At 37.8% G+C, this 23343-nt stretch overlaps 1 protein-coding gene across 5 annotated transcripts in view; it reads left to right on the plus strand.

Annotated features, from left to right (window-relative positions):
* The window catches only part of ldb2a (LIM domain binding 2a), a 450850-nt gene extending 428853 nt beyond the window's left edge, over window positions 1–21997 (plus strand). The window contains exons 7-9 of one of the 5 annotated variants that reach the window (XM_028801779.2): window positions 826–879; window positions 3226–3374; window positions 15303–21997. In XM_028801779.2, coding sequence (XP_028657612.1) covers window positions 826–879; window positions 3226–3374; window positions 15303–15533 — 434 coding nt within the window. In that variant the 3' untranslated portion in view covers window positions 15534–21997. The remainder of the gene's footprint in view (window positions 1–825; window positions 880–3225; window positions 3375–15302) is intronic. The other 4 variants (XM_028801781.2, XM_028801780.2, XM_028801783.2 and 1 more) reach the window with 4 other exon arrangements.
* Window positions 21998–23343: the final 1346 nt, after the last annotated feature.

The raw sequence follows: 23343 nt of genomic DNA on the forward strand, positions 1-23343 counted from the left end.
GGCAGCTTAGAGACAAGAGCAAAAACAAAGAGCAGTGCACATAATCGACAAGAGCAACAGTAACATAAATAAACGACACAAACACAAGACCGTGAACCTCAGTCAGGGAATCTGATTTTTTTTTTCCAGTCAAATGGGCATTTTGGGCTTTTTTTGAAAACTAATAGCAAAAAAACATCTATGCCATCTGCTTTTAACTTGTAATTAGACTGCAATTGCAATTAATGAATTTTTAATTTTCATGGAATCTTTCCAGTGGGTTCAGTTTGATTTTACAATTTAACACGCTATTACAGATCATTTGTAACAAGGACTTTTCTATGGCAAGAATTTCTTTAGAAAAGAATTTTACTTCCAGTGCATTAACCTTGTACAGAATTTACACTTCACTGTTATATTAATGCCCAAATAAAATATATGTGCATTTTATTATTTAGAAAAGAGATACCTGCTTTACTGTAAATGAAAAGTCTTTCCACCTGCGTTTTAAAGAAAGCCAGTTTATAAACACAACATGAGACAAGCCTTTTTTATTTTTGTGGAACCATTTACTTTAAGAAAAGTAACAATATATTAAGTTTCATTAAAATGGGCATTGTTGCTACATACTGTAAATATATGTATATTTTTTGCATTTACAGTTACTTTAATTTCCAAGCATAGCTACACATAAGTCATTAAAAAGAAAAAAAAAATTGTATTTCATTGTCATCATCTTTTTCTTTTTTTTTTCCTTTTTTATGTTTATTCCAATCTTGTTATGTTCAATCGTTTATTGAGAATAATTATTTTGATAAATAAAAATCCCTCTGGCTCCGATTTCAGCAGGACACCCACAGAACTTCAAAACGGAAATTTTCACAACAAATCAGAAAAAAGGTACTTTTTCATCTTATAATGACAGTCTAGCAAAAGCAGAGTGATGTAGCTGGGAATGAAACAATGAATTATAAGTACACAAATCTCCATGTACCATCTCCACATTACGTTTTGAAGCAACGAAGTAATACATGTTTTATTATCACCAGTCATGGCACTACAGAACTATTGCAATATTCTTCAAGGTAAATGAAGATGTTTGCACTTTTGTCTCACATTGTTAACTGAGCAAAGAGCCGTTATTGTTTGAGGCCAACTCTGATGCTTCAAGTCAGAGTCTGCTGCACATTACTGTTCTTTTTGTATACAGTCTTGGGCATGGGAAATTGTGTTATGCAGTGAGATTAGCATTATGCTTGGACACATAACATACTACAGGTTTCATTTTAGATATGTGTGGGTGTGGGAGAAAGGTTGCTCAACAAGTGAAGAGCTTTCAGAAATTTTGGTGAAAATTGTATCTATAGAATATGACTTACTGTACAGAAATCTCCATCCTTGATTTACTGCATGCTGGATGATAGCTGTGGATTGCTATCTGTGTCAGATGGACATTCGTTTAGCTGCTTATAGAGAGCATACATGGATAATAATTGAGTGCCTAAGGTTGTCACCACATCAACTTTATATGCTGCTGGGAAAACCCCATTTATCACCATTATTTCATTTCTGGCATCTGTCAGGTTTATTAAACATCAATTCTTACCTGATTCATGCAGTAAATATCATACCCGTTTAGGTGAATGTAAAAGAAATCCGGTAGTGTTATGGAGAAGTGTCAGGTAAACACTCAGGAGCCTTCAAGTTACTGTATTGTCTGCACATGTTGAGTCGCTCTCTTTTGCTTTCTAGCTCACATTTGAATAGTTAATGCTACAGAAAACTCATTTTATGTGCTTGTTGCCTTCTGCTGTACAATATCCTACTTATTTTTAACCTTTCATCCATTTTATAAACCTCATTATTCCATTACAGGGTTTTCAGGAAGATGAATCCCAGCCTGGCAGAAAGTTACGAACCCATCCCAGACAGAGTACTGTTTCGTCACAGAGCACACTAATATACAGTATACCTAGGCATGAGATAAAAAAAACAATTAGTCAATCAGGGTGGCTGTGAGAATGAAGTTTAGAGAATTGACAAAACAAGGCCTGGATCCACTTTACTATGCCATTATGCCTAAAGATTATTTTTCTGACCAAGCATCAAATACTTTGCACCTGCAAACCTTTACTTTCCCATCTCTGAGCAGGGAAGTCTACTGTGGCAAGTGTCAGCAGTTTTAAATTTAAAAAATGTATAGTCGAAATGTAATTTTATTTAGATCAAATGTTTAGAAATCAAATGGTAGAAATACCACAGATTTCTTAGTTTCTCCAAGTTTAAAATGTGAAGTGGCGCATGGGCCCAAACTAAAGATGATACAATAATGACGCGTATACGATGTGCTTTCTCTTCTGTGGGCCTTTATAGCAGACATAATATAGAATTGTATTACAGAGTTTATTGACATAAACTAAAGCTAATTTGCCACTAAATGTATCTATGTTAGTTTCTACCGTAAAGAATTGCTTTTGGATTCATTAAGTTCACACCACACATTTTTAGGATCTAATAACATCAATATTTCAAAAATCCATTCTTCACTCAGAAACGGTTTGCTGGCAGCATGACCGTCCGTTACAGACAGTTGATTTGTCCTCCGTACTCCGTCTACGTAGCATTTTAACTAGGAATGGCAAATAACCAAAACATGCACGGCTAACTAAGAAAGCACATCATCACAGAGTTTAGGACACCAAGTGCTGAGAAGAAAAAGCCATTCCACCTTATCTGCACTGGCCATAACAGATCATTTACTGTATTTTGTTGGTTTTTATAGTGAGCGATACAGTGTTTATCGTTGCTGCTGCTCAGCACTAGAAGGCTAGGGTTTAAATGTCATTCTTTGGAATTAGCTGATTTTCCCCAGATTCTCCAGCTTCTCTCCCACTTCACCGCAGTTGTGCAGAATTGATTGTCAACTTAAAGCGGGCCTATTAAAAAGGAGGAGTGTATGAGCATGTTTGTGTTCTCACTGCTCCAGTACCTAGAAGATACTCGTAAGTTAACATCACAAAGAGTACCTGACACCGAAGTAAAAGGTGGCCATTTTGTTAGTGTGGCTACTAAATGTCTGTTGTGCTTCATTAGATCTCCATGGCTTATACTAGCAGCATATAAAGTGATGTGACCTCAGCCTCAGCAGAAATTGATTTATTATGTCAAGTTGTGCTGAAGTGGTTTGAACCCACTTTGATTCTTTCTCCTTTGTGTGTTTTTAATACACTCTTCTGCATGTAACAGCTGAACCCACAAGACAGACAACAACAAAGAGAAGGAAAAGGAAAAACTCGGCTAGCAGCGCCTCTAACAGCAGCTTGGGGAACAACATCAACAGCAACAGCAAGAAAAAAAGTCCTGCCAGCAACTTCAGCCTGTCCAGTCAGGTACCTGTAAGCATCCTTTTTGTCTTCTAGGTTGTGCAATCATGTGATGCTTTTCAGCTCTATGTGTGATTTATAAAATAAAAACAACAAAAAAAAAGGCTAAAAACTGAGTGTCTGCTCTAAAAATGCTGGATTCTCTTTTTCCATACTTCTCTCTTCCACACAATGGACTTAAATAAGCCTTTTAACAGCCCATAACTTTTCATATTCTATGCTGGAATTTTTTAAATGTATAAATATTAATGGAGACAAAACTATTTAGTTGGCAACAGTGCCTCTATAACTTGCAAATCCTTATGTACACTGTAGCAAACCGATTGTATAATTCTGGAGGAAGAGGTTGGGAGCGCGTTGTGGCACCCACCACACAATGAGCTATCTGGATTGGGACCCGAGTGCAGCGGGTGTGAGGCTTCTTACAGTGGCTGGTGTGCCAATCCTGCCACCAAACCCCACGTGTTCCCTGTAAGTTGGAGGATCTCCTTGCAGGGCTGGATGCAGATTAACATCACAATTGCAGGTTAAGGGCCCAACAGAGTAGAGTCACTTCTGGCATTAATGGGGTTCGAACAGACAACCTTCTGATTGCCAATGCAGATCCCTAGCCTCAGTGCCACCACTCCACCCATATAATTCTGGGATCCTAATATTAACTGCAACAACGTCGAGACATTTGTCCTCATTTGAATGGGAGTGTAATATAACCGGCTGATCTTTTGTTCTTTTTGTGTCATCGATTTTATTTCTGAATTTGGCAGCCAGCAGTCATTTAGTTGTGACTCAGTGAAGCCTGATCTACAGCAACATAACACTTTATAAATGTGTGCAAAGTAGGTCTGCTCCTTTGATACACAGTGATGGCCATGCCTGGCAGAGCCACTTTAAATGTCGAGAGCTGCTGCTGCACCTCATAGCGAGTACCTGAATTAGGAGACACGCTCACAGACAAGCAAGCGGCACATAAGCAGGCTTTGGGATCAATTCCTGCAGTTCCCATCTGGCAGGCAGAATAGAGCAGAATAAATAAGGATTACAGTGTAAATATTTTGTTTTGATTATGTGAAGTGCATGAATTTTTCTTGTTTATTTGAAATCGTTTCATAGAGAATAAGCTTTGTTAAATGAAATCATTCAATTCATTAAAAGAATCTGTACTGTTTGGTATTTTTGTGGGATTGTATAAATTAACCAAAATGCTAAGAGTCATTTAATTTTGATTGCTGATTTCCATTGCAATTTCACAATTTCTGCAATAATATATTTCAGTGCTTAATCTCCTCCCCTTGGCAGCAGCTTATAGTGCAGAAAGGAACAAACTTCAAAAGGCAACGGTTCAACCACTGCAGCCCAACGATTTGGCCCCAAAGTGGAACTCATGGGACTTTAACTTACTTTTTATATTTTAGATACTGTACTCTTAAACTCCAATTATGTATCTATTCTCAGCAACATTCTGCATTTGCAATATAGCCTCAAGACTTCCTTAAGACATGGTGTTCAAATTAAGTCTGTTATGGGGGACAGTTTTCAGCATATGCAGATATGCGCAGGATTTATTATTATTTTTTATAATAAGAAGTGTTTCTTCTGGCAGTTTATTATATTAGCATGCAATGGTGGTTTATTAAAAAGAAATGTGTTTATAAACCATGACACCCATAGTGACATGACATAACATTCTCAAACCTGCTTAATATGTCTCAGAGTCATTGAAAGTCAGGGCTTTCCTAGCAGCAGTGGGTGTAAGACCATTTTGAAATATCTGTACAATACAGTAATCCCTCCTCCATCGCGGGGGTTGCGTTCCAGAGCCACCCGCGAAATAAGAAAATCCGCGAAGTAGAAACCATATGTTTATATGGTTATTTTTATATATTTTAAGTCCTTATAAACTCTCCCACATGGTTTATAAATATTCACCGTACAGTTATACCGCATAAACCCTTTATATTCTCTTAGTTATTAGGTAAGATTCGTTGAAATTATGTATGTAAACACAGTTTATATACTACTCACAAACATACATATCGTATATCATTGAGGAGTTTTATTTAATACGCAATACAGTTTTAAACATATTGTAATTGAGTAGGTAATATAAAAATACGTGAAAAATCTATAACATGTAAATGCTGTACATAAAACCAAAATGTTATTTTAAAGATACTGTAGAGCGTCTCTGATATCACATTTGTTACAGCCATTACGATAGACAGGCCACCGGCAATAAATACCAACAATGCAAGGAAAAAATTGTATAAAATGTGTGCACAGTTGCAATAAACGTACATACATGTACTAAGTACGTAGAAAAATAGTTTTGGGTACTCACCAACTTGTCAGATAACGATGACATTTACTGCACTGTCACAGCTGTTCTAAAGGAGCCTCTTCAGGCGACTGTGTAGCACCGCCGTCGTCTTCTTCCACTGAAGGCGTACTAGGCAGTGTTTTGCGTGTAAGGACCCTCGTGATGGGCAGTTGCTGGCGCTGCTTTTTCATTTGTGTAAAGAGGTTCCTATACACTTCCGTGGCGCCTTCAAGAGCATTTTTAAATTGCAAAGAATGAATCATTTGCGGGTCCCATTCTTCAACTGATGTCTGGAGATCTTTTGCCATTCGTAGACGCTCGAGAGTTAGCACAGCACCCAGGAGCTTAACCGCGTGCTCTGATTGGGTAGCTTCTCAGCCATCCGCCAATAGCGTCCCTTGTTTGAATTCAAATGCGTCCCTTGTTTGAATTCAAATGAGCAAATCAACTAAGGAAGCACACGTACTGTAGACCGCAGACATCTGCGAAGCAGTGAAAAATCCACGATATATATTCACATATGCTTACATTTAAAATCCGCGATGGAGTGAAGCCGCGAAAGACGAAGCGCGATATAGCGAGGGATCACTGTATACATTTATTTATTTACTAGTCATTTAGCCCGTTACAATAACAGGCGCTAGAACAGTAGTGCATAAACATTAGTAGGAACAGTCTATATTAAATGGCAAGGGACTTTGACCTCATTCTTTTTGTTGGTCGTATTTTTCTTTCTTTCAGCCTTTCTTTTGTTGATGTTTACTTGCTGAGCTGACTGTTCTTCGTGGGCTGCCGCCGTGTATTGTGTGTCTTTAATTTTCTGTGACAGTAATACTGTCTTGTACGTTCGCTGGCTTGTACATCCATAATATACCTTTAATTTTCTCTGGCGGTAATACAGGCGCGCGCGTCAGTAATATGCCTTTAATCTCCCCTGACAGTAATACTGGCTTGTATGTGGCTGTAATATGAGTCACTGTATTGTGTACCTTTAATTTCCTCTCGCAGTAATACTGGTTTGTATTTCCGTAAAACGCCTCTAACTTTCTCTGACAGTAATATCGCGCATCGCACCGTGCCACCAGAAGACACACACACATGGACACCTGGACGCACACAGGGATTTTATTAAAGAGGATTTACTCTTACAGATTGATTGATTGCTTGATATATTGAAGTAGTATTTGTCCTGTGAATACATATCCTTGTTTTTATGTTTCTGCTGGTGCATGCATTTGAATTTTCCCATGGGGTTAATAAAATTAATCTAATAAGTGTAAGACAAAAAATTGCCCTTGGATTGGGCGCAAGTCCATTGCAGGGCCTACTCACTAACAAATGCAAACTCACACTGACAAAATTAGAACAATCTAGACGAGAGCAGGCCACGCAGCCCAACAAAGCTCACCAGTCCTATCCATTTAATTCTTCCAAAATAACATCAAGTGTAGTTTGGAAAGTCTCTAAAGTCCTGCTGTCTACCTCACTACTTGGTAGCTTATTGCAAGTGTCTATTGTTCTTTGTGTAAAGAAAAACTTCCTAATGTTGGTGCAAAATTTGCCCTTAACAAGTTTCCAACTGTGTCCCCGTGTTCTTGATGAACTCATTTTAAAATAACAGTCTCGATCCACTGTACTAATTCCCTTCATAATTTGAAACACTTCAATCACGTCACCTCTTAATCTTCTTTTTGCTTAAACCAAAGAGGCTCAGCTCTTTTAATTTTTTTCTCATAATTCATCCCCTGTAGCCCTGGAATGGGCCTAGTTGCTGTTCTTTAGACCTTTTCTAGTGCTGCTATGTCCTTCTTGTAGCCTGGTGAACTAAACAGCACACAGTACTCAAGATGAGGCCTCACCAGTGCATTATAAAGCTTGAGCAGAACCTCCTTGGAGGTTCATATCCAAACAAGGACAAGGACCTATCCTGCACATCTTTGAAGACATTGATGAAAACTAAAACATCCATAGAAAAACCCATCTGGACATCCTGTAAGGGAGTGTCCAGACAAATGGTGACCATGGAAAAGATTCTCCTTCAAGATTCTGGGTAACTACTGCACCACCATGCTGCTTACATAACTTAACCTGGGAATTGTGCAAACACTGTGAAAATGTGTAAGCTCCACAAAGACAATCACCACATGAGGCTTGATATTTGAAGTGGCAGCTCTACCCACTGCACCAGCATCACGGGCAAAAAGTTTTAAAAGCTGCTATATAAGATCAGAAGTTAAATGCCACCTTACTATGTATGAACCAATAACACAAGTTACACATCTAACATTCAGTTATCAGCCTGATTTTACCACCTTTTTAAGCAATGCATTCAGTGTCGTTTGACTAATGGTGGGTGTCTCTTTTACTTATGTCACTGTACACCCTTGTAACGCACTACAGAGGAATATGGTCAATAGAAAATATCACAATTGAATGGCATCCTGACATAAAACAGATTTCCTTAAAAAACACCTTGTGAAGAACCTACTTGAATATGAAACTCAGGATTAGCTAGGGGTACAATTCTCTATATTCATTATTTGTTTATATTTGAAACATAAAAGCAAGTGGTAGTTTTCTATATTTAGAAGCTGTATATTTTTGAATTTATCATCACTGTCAGTGGTTCAGGTTGAAATGTCTTTGAAGAGATGACTGCCTGTGCACCAAACATAAATCCACTTCAGCTGTGAAAGGCTCATTCTCAGCTCGACTGTAAACTGTGCAGTTATTAATGGGAGTGAAGGGATGGATTTGTCCGGCTTTGAGACTGTCTGTCTGTTCAGTGCTATCAATTAGCCTAATGTGAACATGCTACATGAAAGTGAAGTGAGCGGAGCAGTTGTGCTTCACTGGTTAGCACTGTTGCAGTTCATCTTTGAATGTCTGCTCCACCAGTGCTCTCATTCTCTCCCACAAGTTTATTAGTTTACCTGGTGACCCAAAACGGTCAGGGATGGACACGTGCCAGGGGGTGCCCTCTGATGGTCATCCATGTCTTATCCAGGGTTAGCTCCTGCTTTGTACTGTCGAAGTAAGTCAGGTTAGAAAATCCATTGATGGATCGATGAATGAACTCAGAAAGTGTCAATTCTCAAATATTCTTTCTGTATATTGCTGCCCTAGCCTAACTATTTTATTGTTACTGTTTTGCTTTTTATTTTTCACCTCTTTGTAATTTTTGACTGTTCGTAAGATTTAATTCCTGGCTAAAAACCAGAGCTGTTTTCTCTATCAAAAAGATGAGGCCAGAGAACAGCTAACATGTTTGTTTTTGTAAAGAATGGGCTTTGTTGCAAGTTCGAGAAGATTAATAAACAGATTCGGAAATTGGAATCCGACTGAAAGTCAAACTATAGAAGTCAGCATATCTCCAGGTCTTGTAGGTATTATTAGTTGTGCTGGTTCAGCTCATTTCCATGTGGTTCACTTCCTTGAATACAGTAGAGGTTACATACAAGTAGGGAAAAGCACAATATCAGCACAAAGTTTCAGGAGATAACAACACAGAAAGTCACAGACGTTTGTGATTCATTTCTAAATATCTTTCAATGAAATGAATATGCTATTGCTTTTCCGATGTGATTAAAAAGAATGCGACTTACTGTAATTTATAATTTATTTGTAATTTGTAATTTATTTATGGTCAAAACATAACAGTAATGACCATAAACTGAAAATATTTTCCTTCTGAGTCTCCAAATTAGTTATTGTATATTTCGCTTATGTCTTTTATTGAAGAAAACATAAAAAGGAATACAGTACAATTTTGTACATACTTTTTACATTTTTTGGAAGAATCTGAACAGAAAGCCTTTTGATTTGAAGCTCACTTCGATTGTACCACACCACCTGTATTTTCTTTTTTTTTTGACCATGCCAGTAATAGGTGAAGATAAATATGAATTTCTAGACTTAAAATGTAGAATAACACTATCATTCTAATGCAACTGATGGTTTTGGACTGGAGCAGTTGTACAACCACTCTGTCAAGTCTGTTCTCTGTGGAAGTACTGTAAGGTCGATTATTATGGATTCTTGGTGAACATTGTCTAAGTAAGGCTGTCTTTTTTCCACGGATTGTTACTTTTTTGGATCTACGGCTTGTTGCGTTTATACTGGATGTTGTACAATATACGATAATAATAATAATTATAAACAATACAATAGAGATCCTAAACAAGAACAAGAGGATTCCAAGTTTAGTAGCCTAAAAACTTCAAATATTACAAGCAAACTTGTCTGCAATGCATGTGATATACTTCTGAATAGTGTGCATTTTGTTGTTTAGTGCATTCAGTCATTCGTATTGGGCTCTTATTGGGAAAATGTATTTTATGTCTCCTGTGTGTGTGTGTTTCATTTAGTTAGGGCAAGCACACGTAAGAATTCTTTTGTCCTTGTGATGTACGGCTTATAAAGCAACTATCATATGAACTTTGCTTACGGAGGGGCTGAGTGCAAAGTTTTCCCACCCTTTTTTCTGATGGATCCTAACATTTAGCACAGCTTATTCAGGGCTCCTTCCCTTGATAAGCGCTTTAGGAAAATGGTTGGATGGATGTCTTCATGTCCATGTCAAGAGGTTTTGCTGCTGTTGCCTTTTGTAATCTCATTTCATGCTGTCATCATCCATTTACTGTTTACATGTGGGTCTGCTTGAGCAAGCACGTTTTTTCAACATTAGAACACTCTAGACGAGAACAGGCCATTCAGCCCAACAAAGCTCGCCAGTCCTATCCACTTATTTCTTCCAAAAAAACATCAAGTCGAGTTTTGAAAGTCCCCAACGTCTTACTGTCTACCACACTACTTGGTAGCTTATTCCAAGTGTCTATCGTTCTTTGTGTAAAGAAAAACTTCCTAATGTTTGTGCGAAATTTACCCTTAACAAGTTTCCAACTGTGTCCCTGTGTTCTTGATTAACTCTTTTTAAAATAACAGTCTCGATCCACTGTACTAATTCCCTTCATAATTTTAAACACTTCAATCATGTCACCTCTTAATCTTCTTTTGCTTAAACCAAAGAGGCTCAGCTCTTTTAATCTTTCCTCATAATTCAATCCCTGTAGCCCTGGAATCAGCCTAGTCGCTCTTCTCTGGACCTTTTCTAGCGCTGCTGTGTCCTTTTTGTAGCCTGAAGCTAAAAGAAGACTTTGAGACAACACGCTGTACTAAGGGAGCACTTGTTAATTGATGTTTACAATCGCAAATACAGAGGAAAGGTACATGTAGGACAAGAGACAGCAAATATTTTTATAATGATGGTACCATGGCTAGTCTACTGTGTATCCAGACCCTCTGAGCAATCTGATTAGTGAGCTTGGCTTTGGTGTGATTGGTCAGTTTGGCTTTATTGATGCAACAAAAGTGCAAGTGTGTGACTCATGAGTAGGAGTTAAAGGCATATGAGGTATGCTGAGAGAGGCGCCTTCAAAGATGGCAAGTGAAATAGTGATAGAGTCGAAGAATCAGGCGAGCACCAGTTGATAGACGTTCACACATACACATACAGAAGAAAGCAGCTGAAGGTATACATAATGTAAGAAACAGAAAATATTTTTTAATTATTCTATTAACTTTCTTGGATGAGTACTGTTGCTAGTAGAATATTAAATATCAAAAATACTTTAAAAGTATTGCCAACACTACTGGGCATAGGTCATATGTCTTTTAGTCTTGTCTCAATACAAGTTATGTTTTTTTAATAGAAGATTTTTGGCAACCAGAGAAGGTAAGGAAAGTCTTCCGTCCTGCCTCATCGTTGACTGGCCCATTTCACCCAGCTACACCTCTTTTGCTTTCACACCTAGCAACACTCTTTTTTTCTGCAGCTGCGATTGTTTTGAGGCTGGCTTCTTGTTTACTCACAGACAGATGGTAATGAGCTGAGCGGAAAGCATTGTCAGTGTAATTGTAATTAGTATTTGCTCAATCTTTTTTGCTTATGACACCAGCTGGACAGATTGCTACATTTTCTGCACAGATTGACTCAGGGCTTTTTACGCTGTTGTAGGTGACAGGCACCATACAGTAACAGATGGCAAATTCAGGGCTTGTTGGCAATCAGCAGGTTTTTGCTAATGACTTAATTAGCCATGCAAATTGTCAAATCAGTGTGTATATTGTTATTTAGTGAAAACCTTACCTAAATTAATTACCATAATTAAGTAGCAGAACATCAAGTATATTGGTGCTGGCTGGGGGATTCTTTGGCTTACTAACAGGGAAAAGGATCTGCTGTCTTGGATAAACAAACTTGTTCTGCATTTCTTCCAGTGTCTAGCATGTGAGGAATTCAGTACTTTCACTCTGAGTGAAAACAAGTGATTACTGAAGTGTTTTCCATTTAACCAGAGCATTGTGTCTGGCATAGAAATCCCAGTCTATTGCCATTCTGCTTTGTGACACAGTGGAGGACAACTTGTTGTTGGCAAGCATCATGTCACAGCCTGCTGTTTTTCAGCAGTACTTGGAAAAGTCTGTAGGGCTAACAAATGGGGATTTGTTTACTGTGTTTAATTGTAAAGACAAGCTTTCACAAAATGAAAATAAATAATGTGGACATATCCTGGATGAGGAAAAATACAAATATTTAAAACACAGTAAAATTAAAATGTTTCAGTCAGTGAGGCCGGTGTAGCATTTCTCATAGGTATTGTCATTTTAACGTGTACTACATGAACAATGCAACTTAGTGAGATATTGCATGGACGCTGGCATTCAGTGCAAGGACAAGTTAACTAACTTGAGACCCACCAAGCATTGGAACGGGATTTCAAACTCTCTTTTTTTGTCCAGTAATTGAAGTCTGCTGGGAGCCATTATGTTTTGTTTAATGCCAGCTGAACACGATTTTTATGTTTATTTGTAAATAGCTGAATACATGGACACATAAAGCAGGCCGTAGGAATCATGGAGGACAAATTTTAAACTGGCCACGTGTGTCGAACTCTCAAATTACAACCTGCAAAACTGAAAGGAAGCTCTGTGGTCAGATGTCTCATTTGAGTGGATTGAGGTAAACAATCTGAAAAACTGCAGAAATGGGAACCACGGCTAGACGGCCAGAATCAAATACATATAACAGTCACGCTCAGGAAGTCGCAACATAGATGTGTGCAATTTACAAAATCCACAGAATCCAAAACACAAAATAAAAGTAGATGTCCAAAACTCTAGATAAGATAAAAAAAAATAGTAATCTCAAGGGTTTTGACAAAAGCTAGATTCACAGGGGAATGCTTTTCCTTTATGATCCTACTTTTCTTTTCATGTGGGTGCCAGCAGCTCACCAAGATGTGAAAGCCACTTGTGTCTTCTTTTATAGACCTCAGATTGTTTTCTAAATCTTATGACAACGTGCTCATTTCTTATGTGCCTGAATTTCTTTAACCTACAACTGTCTAAATATTTTGCCTAGCCTTGAACTGACTGTTTCTTTTACAAATAAGACAGGCTGTCTAGCTAGGGTTTTTAGGGTTTCACAGATTATTCATCACAATATACATATAATGCACAGCATTGCATGAATCTGCAATTGGCTTTCATGCTTTTCCAGGATTCCAGGCTGAAGCATCATAATGAGCAGTCACCATGCCTCAGAGGCACAGTTGTCCGTAACACTTGATGCTGTAATCTGTTCGTTCTCACACTTCTTCAATATTACCATCTGTTTTTCACCTTCACTCATTCATTGCTGGGTTGCAGGCTGCTGTTTTGTTGATAAACTGTACGTTTTGCTGTACATGAATTGTTCATTCATACACTTACTAACACCTGTGCAACAAAGATTATTTCATCTTTGTGAGGTCGGGTCTCGAGAAGGAAATGTAATTTGTCAATATTAGGTGTACTACTTGCCCATTATAAAGGAATCTACTGACTCAGAGACTCTTCATCATCATTACTGGTAGGTGTAAACTTCATGGGTTACGTTGATGTATGTTGATGAACTTGCTTTTACACAAACCATATTGATAGCCTTTCCTTCTGTAATATTATTTTTGGTTGATTAATGGTAATTATAATCCCTCTTGACTCATGTAACTTTCATCCATTGCAAATTTAGTATCTTCTGCAATGGCAGTATTTCCCTGGATGTTCTTAGAGTGGATCTACTCATATGCACTATGCTAGATGTATACATATTACAATGAGATTTGTACTACAAAATAGCAAAATAATTTAAATATAGATAGATAGATAGATACTTTAGTGAGAAGTCAAGCAAAATGACCCCTTTTATTGGCTAACTAAACAAATTCCAGTTAAAGTGAATGAAGAAGGGGCCTTGAAAGCTTGCAGATTGTAATCTTTTTAGTTAGCCAATAAAAGGGGTCATGTTACTTCTCACTAAGTCTATAGTGGCTAACACAGTACAACACCTTAGTACTGAAAACAATTTAAATACATACATATATAAAAATATACTTAACGTGCAACCTATATACAGTAAGGTCTACACATTTGCAAGGGTTATGTGTCAATACCACACACAAAAAGTAAAAACTGTGAATATTATGGCTCTCACTTAAATATGCAATTTTAAGTGTTTTTCACTTAACACACCAACTAGTGTACAGTATTTAGATTTAGATCCGTAATTAATACATAAATTTGAAGTAAGAATTTAATAGGTTTATAAGTTTACATACTTGCATACATTTCACAAAACAAAAAAAAAAATTAAAAATGTAATTTAATGCTCTTTACTATTGTCCATGCACAATTTAAATGAACAGAAAAAAATAAAATGATGTACCTCACATGGTTAAGTGCTTCCTGTAGGAGTTTCTGTTCCTGTAGATGAAGAAGGATAAGTCAAGGCTAGATTTGTGATTGCAGAACTGGTGTATTTTTATTCTGCAGAAACATCATAATAGGAAGTTGACTTTTATTTTAAATTAATTTAACAAAGCTATGTAAGGGGTTCTGCGGTGGGCTGGCGCCCTGCTCAGGGTTTGTTTCCTGCCTTGTGCCCTGTGTTGGCTGGGATTGGCTCCAGCAGACCCCCGTTACCCTGTAGTTAGGATATAGCGGGTTGGATAATGGATGGATGGATGTAAGGGGTTAAAATGTCCACGAGATTCTCCTTGAATTTTATTGCTCTAATTTTCTTCATATTCATACAAGAAGTCTGCAAGGCATTTGGCATCAAGTAATACCATGGCTTTCCAACCCAAGCTGCTACTGCTTCGGGGGGGGGGGGGGGGTGAGGAAGTGACATCAGCTCATCAACTGCCTTTCACGGTTACTCAGATCCACAAATACTCCAACTCTGTAAATAAGGAAAACATATACAATGTGTACTGCATTTCTACAATTCCTCCACCTATCTGTCTGTTCTCTCAAGTTAATTTTCCATCGTTGGGTTATACAAAGACAGAGCCCATCTCAGCAGCAGATAGGCCAGAATGTTGACTAAAATTACACCTAACCCATTTATAGTTACTTTTACTGCGCTGCTTGTTCATTGCATCATCATTGGGGAGCCAACAATCTTAGACCTTAACCAGATTGTCCTTTGCCTGTTTTATTTTGCAGCTGTATAACAGTGATGCATGCAGAAATGTTTTTGAGGATTTGTGATAGTCATGCCCATCTATTGTTAATCTTGACAGGATGTGATGGTGGTCGGAGAGCCCACTCTAATGGGTGGGGAGTTTGGAGATGAGGATGAGCGTCTCATCACGAGGCTGGAGAACACACAGTATGATGCGGCCAATGGCATTGATGATGAAGAAGATTTCAATAACTCTCCAGCACTTGGTAACAATAGCCCATGGAACAGCAAACCTCCAAATAACCAGGATTCCAAGTCGGAAAACACAGCCCCGCAGCCATCTCAATAAAGCGGCATGGAAATGAGAGGAATCTGGCTGCTCTTCGCATTGTGCAGTTGCTCTCGCTACATTCTGTACTCTGTGGGTATGAAGTCAGCACTGTACTCTATTCTGATATCGAGGTGTAGGAATTCTGTGTTACTTGTAACACTGGAGATAAACTTGGGATTGCAATATGAAACACATGTTATAAATACACATTTTTACATACACAGAAAGAATTTTGTGACTCTTAGCAGGAACAGTGAAGACTTTTTTTATCATACTATAAATACAGTATATATAATATATAAAGAAAAAATATACATATACATATATATATACTGTCAAAAAGATGAAGGTTACATGTATAGTAAGAGCCAGCAGCGGCACTACCAGATCTTTTTGAATATGGCTACTTGAATTCTCCTACTACCCCATTGTGTTGAACATTTGTGCAAAAACTATTTTTACTTTTTAGTTGCAAATGAGACAAATACAAAAATTAGGCTGTGCAGTAATGGCAGCATCCAAATGTCTTTCCTGCTGGAATTTTCTTACCTCTGGCAAACACAACAAAGTTGGACTATCGTGGGTTTTTTTTGTTTGTTTTTTTCTTAAGTTTATATCAAATTGTAACAGAGATTTACCCGCCTTTAGGCCATCATAAAATCACCACTTTTTTGGTCCATTTTTGTTTCCTTTCGTAAGAATTCACTCTGACCGCACATGAAATTATGTCCATTTTTCTCAAGGGCAGTGTTAGATACCAGATGGCATTTATGAAGATCTAAAGGTTTGAAACCGTGCACTCCCTTATTTGACTTTATTGTGAATCAAGTGGCTTCACAACACTTTTATTAAAGTCAGGACATATTACGTCTAAATGCATTCAGTGCATCTTCTTCTGAACTTGTATTATATAAAGACCTACACTAACAGTTATTTTATTTTCTCTTGCAGTGTTTTGTATTTTCGTATGTATAATCGGTTTGTTCTGTTCAAAGCCATCCCAACATGACAAATCATTTGTTTTTACAATTTTTGCTTTCAGCAGAATGACCAACCTGAGGATTTCAAGAAAATCTTTTTTCCCTGCCGAGTTTCTTAAATGTTTTCCTCAAAAGTGTCCATGTCTGATTTTGAACTTTATTGAACCACCTTTGTGAAAGTTCCATTATCTTGTTGTCCTAAACTGCTGTAACTATTGCTTGGTTTTTATCTTTTACTTTCTAAATATAAAGCCGCATGAATACCAATAACACTATGGCGTCTAAACACCTCTTCTGGCTTGCATACAGCAGGTCTGTGAGAAACGTCTCAGTAGAAAACAGTACCCATGTAGTAAGAAAACACCAGCCAGATGAAGACTGTGTGAAAAGGAAGTGTGAATGTCCGCATTGTAGACACGTTGAATTAGGGATCTCAATCAGTAATGCATTTCTTGCTCGTAGTTTATTGACAGTTATTACTAATATGTGTTCAGGGTTTTTTACCTATTTTTTTTTATTTATACGGCCTCAGGCAGCAAGAGCCTATCTATCCTTGCAGAACTTGGGTGCTGCCCTGCCTAAGATGTCAGTCCATCATTGGACACACCGATGCTAATTAATCCTGGGCCGACATACATAGTGCTCACCTTTGGGACGTTATTGTATCTTGAGAAAACTCATGCAGGCCGAGGGAAACCATGTTAACAGTTTTATAAGACTGTGAAGAAACAGTCACTTCAGGTATGAGTCTTCCTGAAAAAAGAGAAAAAATTGGTCCTATTACTGAACTTTGAAAATTCGGGTATTGCCCATTTCACATTGAAGCGGAGTTTCACATGATTAAGAATACAACAAATGCATGTGCATGAAAGAACAAAACTTTCCAGAAATACTGAAGACAAAGAGGATGCCTGCAAAGTGTCTTTAAACCAAGGATGACCCATTAGATTTGTATCTGTTTTTAGCAGACTCCATTAGCCCATGTGATGACATACAAGATCAGGATACGTTCCGTTTATTTTCATATCCGTGTTTGTACGAAGTGCACAGGCAGCTGATTAGACTGAAACATCCACATGTTCTTTCACGTCCTACTGTATGCCATAGCCGCTTGGCCCATTGTTTCATGACATTTCTGTCTGCTCTCATGTACATTTTACCAGCACATAACACACGCCAGAGCACTATCTCCTTGTAAAGACATTTTAATTGGCTGCGCTGGCAGCCTTTATTACTGCGTTTTTCCATTTAAGGTGATACACAGACATCTTTAGTTGTACAATTTCCTACATTTGGCAGTTTTGCATTTGAAATGCCAAGCCTTACTGAAAATTGTAATATTTTTATAAATAGTATAACAAGATGCAAAGCACTGTACCATTTTACGTGAATTTAATAAATATATTAAGCCAGCGGAACAAAATTTATTTTAGTATAAGAACAGATAGATGAGCAGAATAATATTGCCCTCTTTTAACTAATGTTTTGTTTTAAAACATATTAGGGTGTTTTTAAAACCTCTAAAAATGTTTTTCTTATGGTAGCGTTGATTAATGTAGTGTTTTGGGTTAGCACGTTTACCAGGAAACTTAAAGCAAAACTTGTTCTTTCTCGACTTTAGTAGGATAAAGTTGACTTACAGTCACTGGCCTGGATTTACACATCAAATACAAAACAATGAAATGGTGTCCCGTCCACTATGATGTGAGTCTGGTATGTATTAATATAAGATTTAAAGCCAAACATTTTTGTACAATAATAGATGTTTATCTTATTAAACATTCTATGTTTATTATTATAATAATGTTTCTGGGATGTTTTTGTTTAACTAAATTAAATTAAAATCAAATCGAGCTCTAGATTCTGTGTTATTTGAAAGCATTATCTGAGACAATGCAGAAAAATATCAGAATTTGAATTGCTTTCATATCCATCTTCAAAGCCACTTGTCCTGAGCAGGGTTATTAGATAGCTGGAGCAGGGCCTCAGTCTGTCACAGGGTGAACACACACAAACACACACAGCAGGGATCAGTTTAGCATCACCAGTCCACCTAACCTGCATGTCTTTGGACTGTGGGAGAAAACTGGACCGCCAAGATAATTAATAAAACAAAAATATGCTGCAGACAGGACTCTCTTTGATATCCACTGTGGACAGGTGTAACACCATTCATGGACGTCAAGGAAGTGTTAGGTTGCCAGCAGGGCCAGCACTTTTAATCCTAACACAAATAATAGTCAACAAAAAGTATGCTTGATGGAATTAATGGCAGATAAACAAGACAAAAGCAATCTTTGTGACTTATTTTTTTTTTAAAAGTAACAGCTTAATACAGCGTATCCTCCTTGGGAGGTACATTCTTGTGGCAGTTCAGGCCCAAAATGAGACGCCACTTGTCTGGGCCATCTGCTCCTTTATAGGACTCTGGCCAGAAGGGGTGGAGTCATTTGCCCTCAGTGGGCGTCTGCTTACAGCTGGAGGTGAAAAAAAAAAAAAAGACAACAGAGTTAGTGACAGCCCCCTTTGCCACCCCAGGATGAGACCCCTCTCTCCACCAACCAGTGACTGTGAAAATTACAATATGTAAATAGTTTGGTCGCAATGACAAGAAGGGTCAGCACCAAGAAACTGACGGTGAATTTCAAATGAAATTGACATTCTGCGGTGGGCTGGCGCCCTGCCTGGGGTTTGTTTCCTGCCTTGTGCCCTGTGTTGGCTGGGATTGGCTCCTGCAGACCCCCGTGACCCTGTAGTTAGGATATAGTGGGTTGGATAATGGATGGATGGATGGATGGATGGAAATTGATATTGATCAGACAGATTTAGCATGGGGGCACTATATTTTCACAGGAGACAATTACAATACAAACAAAGACCACGTGATTTTTAATTCCCAACATTTACACGTGTGAGTGCATAGGCAGCAGATTACAGCAAACAGAACTTCACCCTGCACTGTGACAATGAAAAGGCCGGTTGTGTCGGTCAAACCCATAAATCGTGGAGCACATTGGTGTGGGCCTCGCTCCACTCATGCTTCATTTAGGTGACCTTACGTGTTTTCTGTCAGGTGTTGCTTGTCCAGTCGATGATTTACCTACAGTCAGGTCCATACGGATTTGGTCAATGACACAATTTTCACAGTTTTGGCTCTGCACTCCACCACATGGATTGAAACAAAGCAATCAAGATGTGTTTGACGTGTAGACATTCAGCTTTAATTTAACAAAAATGTTGTATGAGCTGTTTAGATAAGACAGACATTTTTATACACGGTCTCCCAATTTTCAGAGGCTCGAGCCCCTGAATGCGCACAGACCTGACTGTACTTATGCAAGGAAATGATTTGCACAAAACTCAAAGAAAACATACAACACTATGTCAAATAAAATAGTTTTGCCTTTTCATTTGCTTTTTCAGTATTTGTTGCAAATTCTTTTGTAAATGTTTTGCCTTTATTTAAATGAGTGTCTGACCAGATACTTTTCTGCAGTGTAATTTGGATATTGGGCAAAATTTAATGGTAGACATTATGATATTAGGGAGATTGTTAGAGTGAGAAATTCTCACCAGGTGCACACTAGTATTGAATATATCGCTATTAATTACCATACAACACAGAGTTCTTTAAAATGTAATAAAATTCTATCTGCCTGTGTTTTCCTGGCCTGGACATTTGGTCACCTTGCTCAACAGGCTCCAGTTGAGGTGCTCTGTTGTGCCCTATGCACACCCCACTGAGTGGTGACATTCGGGATGGATTTGTTGCTGTCAGCTTGAAGTTTCTGCTGTTCTCCAACCATTTGGTAAAAATGTCTCTTTAGATTTCTGCTTAAAATACCCTATCCGCTGTGGTCAAATAGCATTTACTATGTGATCCATCCATTCATCTCATTCATTTGTTAAGCCCATGACAGAGTCATGAAGACAAAGGCACTGTATCAGGCAGCAGTGGTCACAAGACGAGGACCAGCAGTGAGCGGGATGCCGGTGTATTTTAGGGTAGACCGGTTTACACTATGACGTATCGTAGCTCTTACTAACATATTATTAACTAACTTAAATCCTTTCATCCTTTTCACTTCATATGACAACATTTCTTGCTGCGGGAGGGTATTTATATGTCTTACCCCTTCCCTTTTTACTATTTTGGCACTTGGCCTTTTGCTGGGTTCAGACAAACTGTTCCAGTAGCGTCAAACAAACATGCAAAACACAAAAATATTTACTCTATCGTTATCTGTTTTCTTTTTTATTTATATAAAGAACAAATCACATTAACAAAATGCAATCTGTTCAGAAACACAACATGTTGAAAGACCATGAAATGCTTGAAACACAGCACATCTATATAAAAATATAAAACAAATATATAAAAATGCTTGTTCAAACCTATAATAGATGTGGAAACACAAGTAACACCTTTCACAAGATCCCTAAAAGCCAGCCGACTCCATGCAGTAAAGAGTAAAATGCGTCTTATCCTTCTATACTGACTTTGATGCTCCTATCAGGCGAGGCCCAGGGGTGGAGCACAAGCTCACATTCGACAGTTCAGCTCTTAGGGGGCCCTTCATCCAGGGGGTCCAAAGTAACCAGCTCTTCATGGCCTTATTTATAAAAATCGGGGATGAAATGTTTTGTCATTTTTTTTTAACAGCATCCACCAAAGTAAAGAGATTGAAAGGTCCCAGCAGTGGACCGATGGGGCCAACATCAGCCTGAGAACCCCAAGATGTCACTGCCTTTAGTGACATTCCCCAGGGGTCTGCAATATTAGTTCACATTCAAAGCCAACCTGAAGGAGAATCCCAATTCTATCAAAACGCACGGAAGCCCATAAAGAAAAACAAGTAGGCCATTCAGAGCATAATAAGAGCGCAAACAATCGTGAGGACACAAATGAGGCTCCGTAACTCTCACTTGACCGCTTCAATCTGTCAGTTTTATACAGAATACAAGTAAGTCTTTGAGTAAAATTAACAAGAACTGTCATTTCATCCCATTAATCGCTTTTACTTGTGCATGTGGAACAAAATTGGTTTGATATTTACAAGTCGACTGCTAGTCAGTTGAATGCGTCGATGGGGTTTTTTAATTCTTTTTTTTCCCACTTATATCTGTTTAAAATCTCCTGCTCATCGCAATCTTATTAAAAAAACATAACAGGTGGCATGAGGTGTTTCATCTCCCAATTTTAATTTGAATCCCATCTGACTGGTTGATCCTATTTATTTCCTAAAATATTTCATTTGAACCACACAAAGAAGAAATTTGCAAATGTGACCAGTAAAACATGAAGCGCTGATCATGTCTCTTCTGACACTGCCGTTCACCACACAGCTAACACTACCTTCAGGAGGAAAGAGTGAGGCTTTCCAGACACCCTGCTTATAAAAATAAATGTCAGAAATGTATTCATAATCGTGGAGGCGTGTACTTGATAAAGCTGCAGTAAGCTCTGCGTGTCTTTGAGGGTCCACTGCGTAAGGTCTGTCGTCAGAGGCACAAATTGAGACTGTCCCTCCATCCAAATATCGACTTATTGTGAGAGGCTTAAATAATGAGCTATAAATAAAGTGGCTGTTCAAAATGTATTTCACATAGAATGGATTCTTTTATTTCAAAGTCCTCACTTTTTTTTCATCAGAGCAATTGCATTACACCTCCAGTCTGATCATCAGTGACTGTGCACTTATTCAGGATTAATTGTGTTAGTGGGATCTTCTGAATTGTTATTCTTACACTAAATATAATTGGTGTTTTACTAATTTAGGAACATTTTGGATGTAGATCACTGTCTTGCTTGTAAGGAAAGATGAAAGTGTTAAGACTGATAAATTCGGCCTACATGTGAGTGTGCAGCGTGAGTCAAGTTTGTAATTTTGCTGGGTTCTCCAATTTAAAGAAATTTGAATCTTTTGTTATTAGGGAAGACCCAAGTTCATTTTTGTATTCAGACAGCATGATTATTTTAACCTTTAAAAACCCTTTTCACGTTTTCTTGTTCCAAGATGATGTCATTTCATTCATAATATATCAAAAGCCTAAATATGAAATTATGATTTTTTTCAGCAGACGTTGTGCTCAGTATATACCCACTTTTATATTAAAATATGTTTTACATAACAGCAGAAGCTAGTGAAATTATTTCAGAAGCGACTAATTTTAACAAGTTGATGGAAATGTCACAGGGTGTGGCAATGGAGGTACTGGGGACCCCTGGCTAGTGACAGAGTGGACTGTTATAAATAACAGTAAGCCAGAACACTGATTGCTTTGCCAATTCTGGGTTTGTACAGTACACCAACACTTTTTAATGATTTACAACATTTGCCTTTTTTTTTGTCTTATTCACTTTGCATTTGAAACCCAGTGCTCTTTATAAGTGGGCGCCATACCTGAAAACTCACGTTTCTAAGGGTTAAAGCTTTGTCCTGTAAATAAGCTGATGATTCTAGTATATTAAAGCCATGAAGCCCATTGATTTGTGGGAAGCTGAATATACAGGTTTGTGTTTGTAATGTACTTTTACTTCAGTTTGGTGTTTTATTAGTCCTCCAGGCAATGTAAACTTGTATGTTTAATATTTTTGCAAAAAAAAAAAAAAAAAAACCTAAACAAATAAAGACCTCAGTTGGTTAAATTCTTTTTTCCTTGTATATTTATGTGGGCATTTGTATTAGGCCAATCTGTTTCATCTGCATATTAATAATATTCTGCACAACATGTAAAATATTAACAAGTCTTAGTGTCCTATTAATGAAGAATTTTATGTATGCTTTGACATTGTGTGTGCCAATAAAATGTGTTAACATTATATGTTTAATTTAATGATGTTCTTT

This window comes from Erpetoichthys calabaricus, chromosome 5 (assembly GCF_900747795.2).
Source record: "Erpetoichthys calabaricus chromosome 5, fErpCal1.3, whole genome shotgun sequence".
NCBI lineage: Eukaryota > Metazoa > Chordata > Cladistia > Polypteriformes > Polypteridae > Erpetoichthys > Erpetoichthys calabaricus.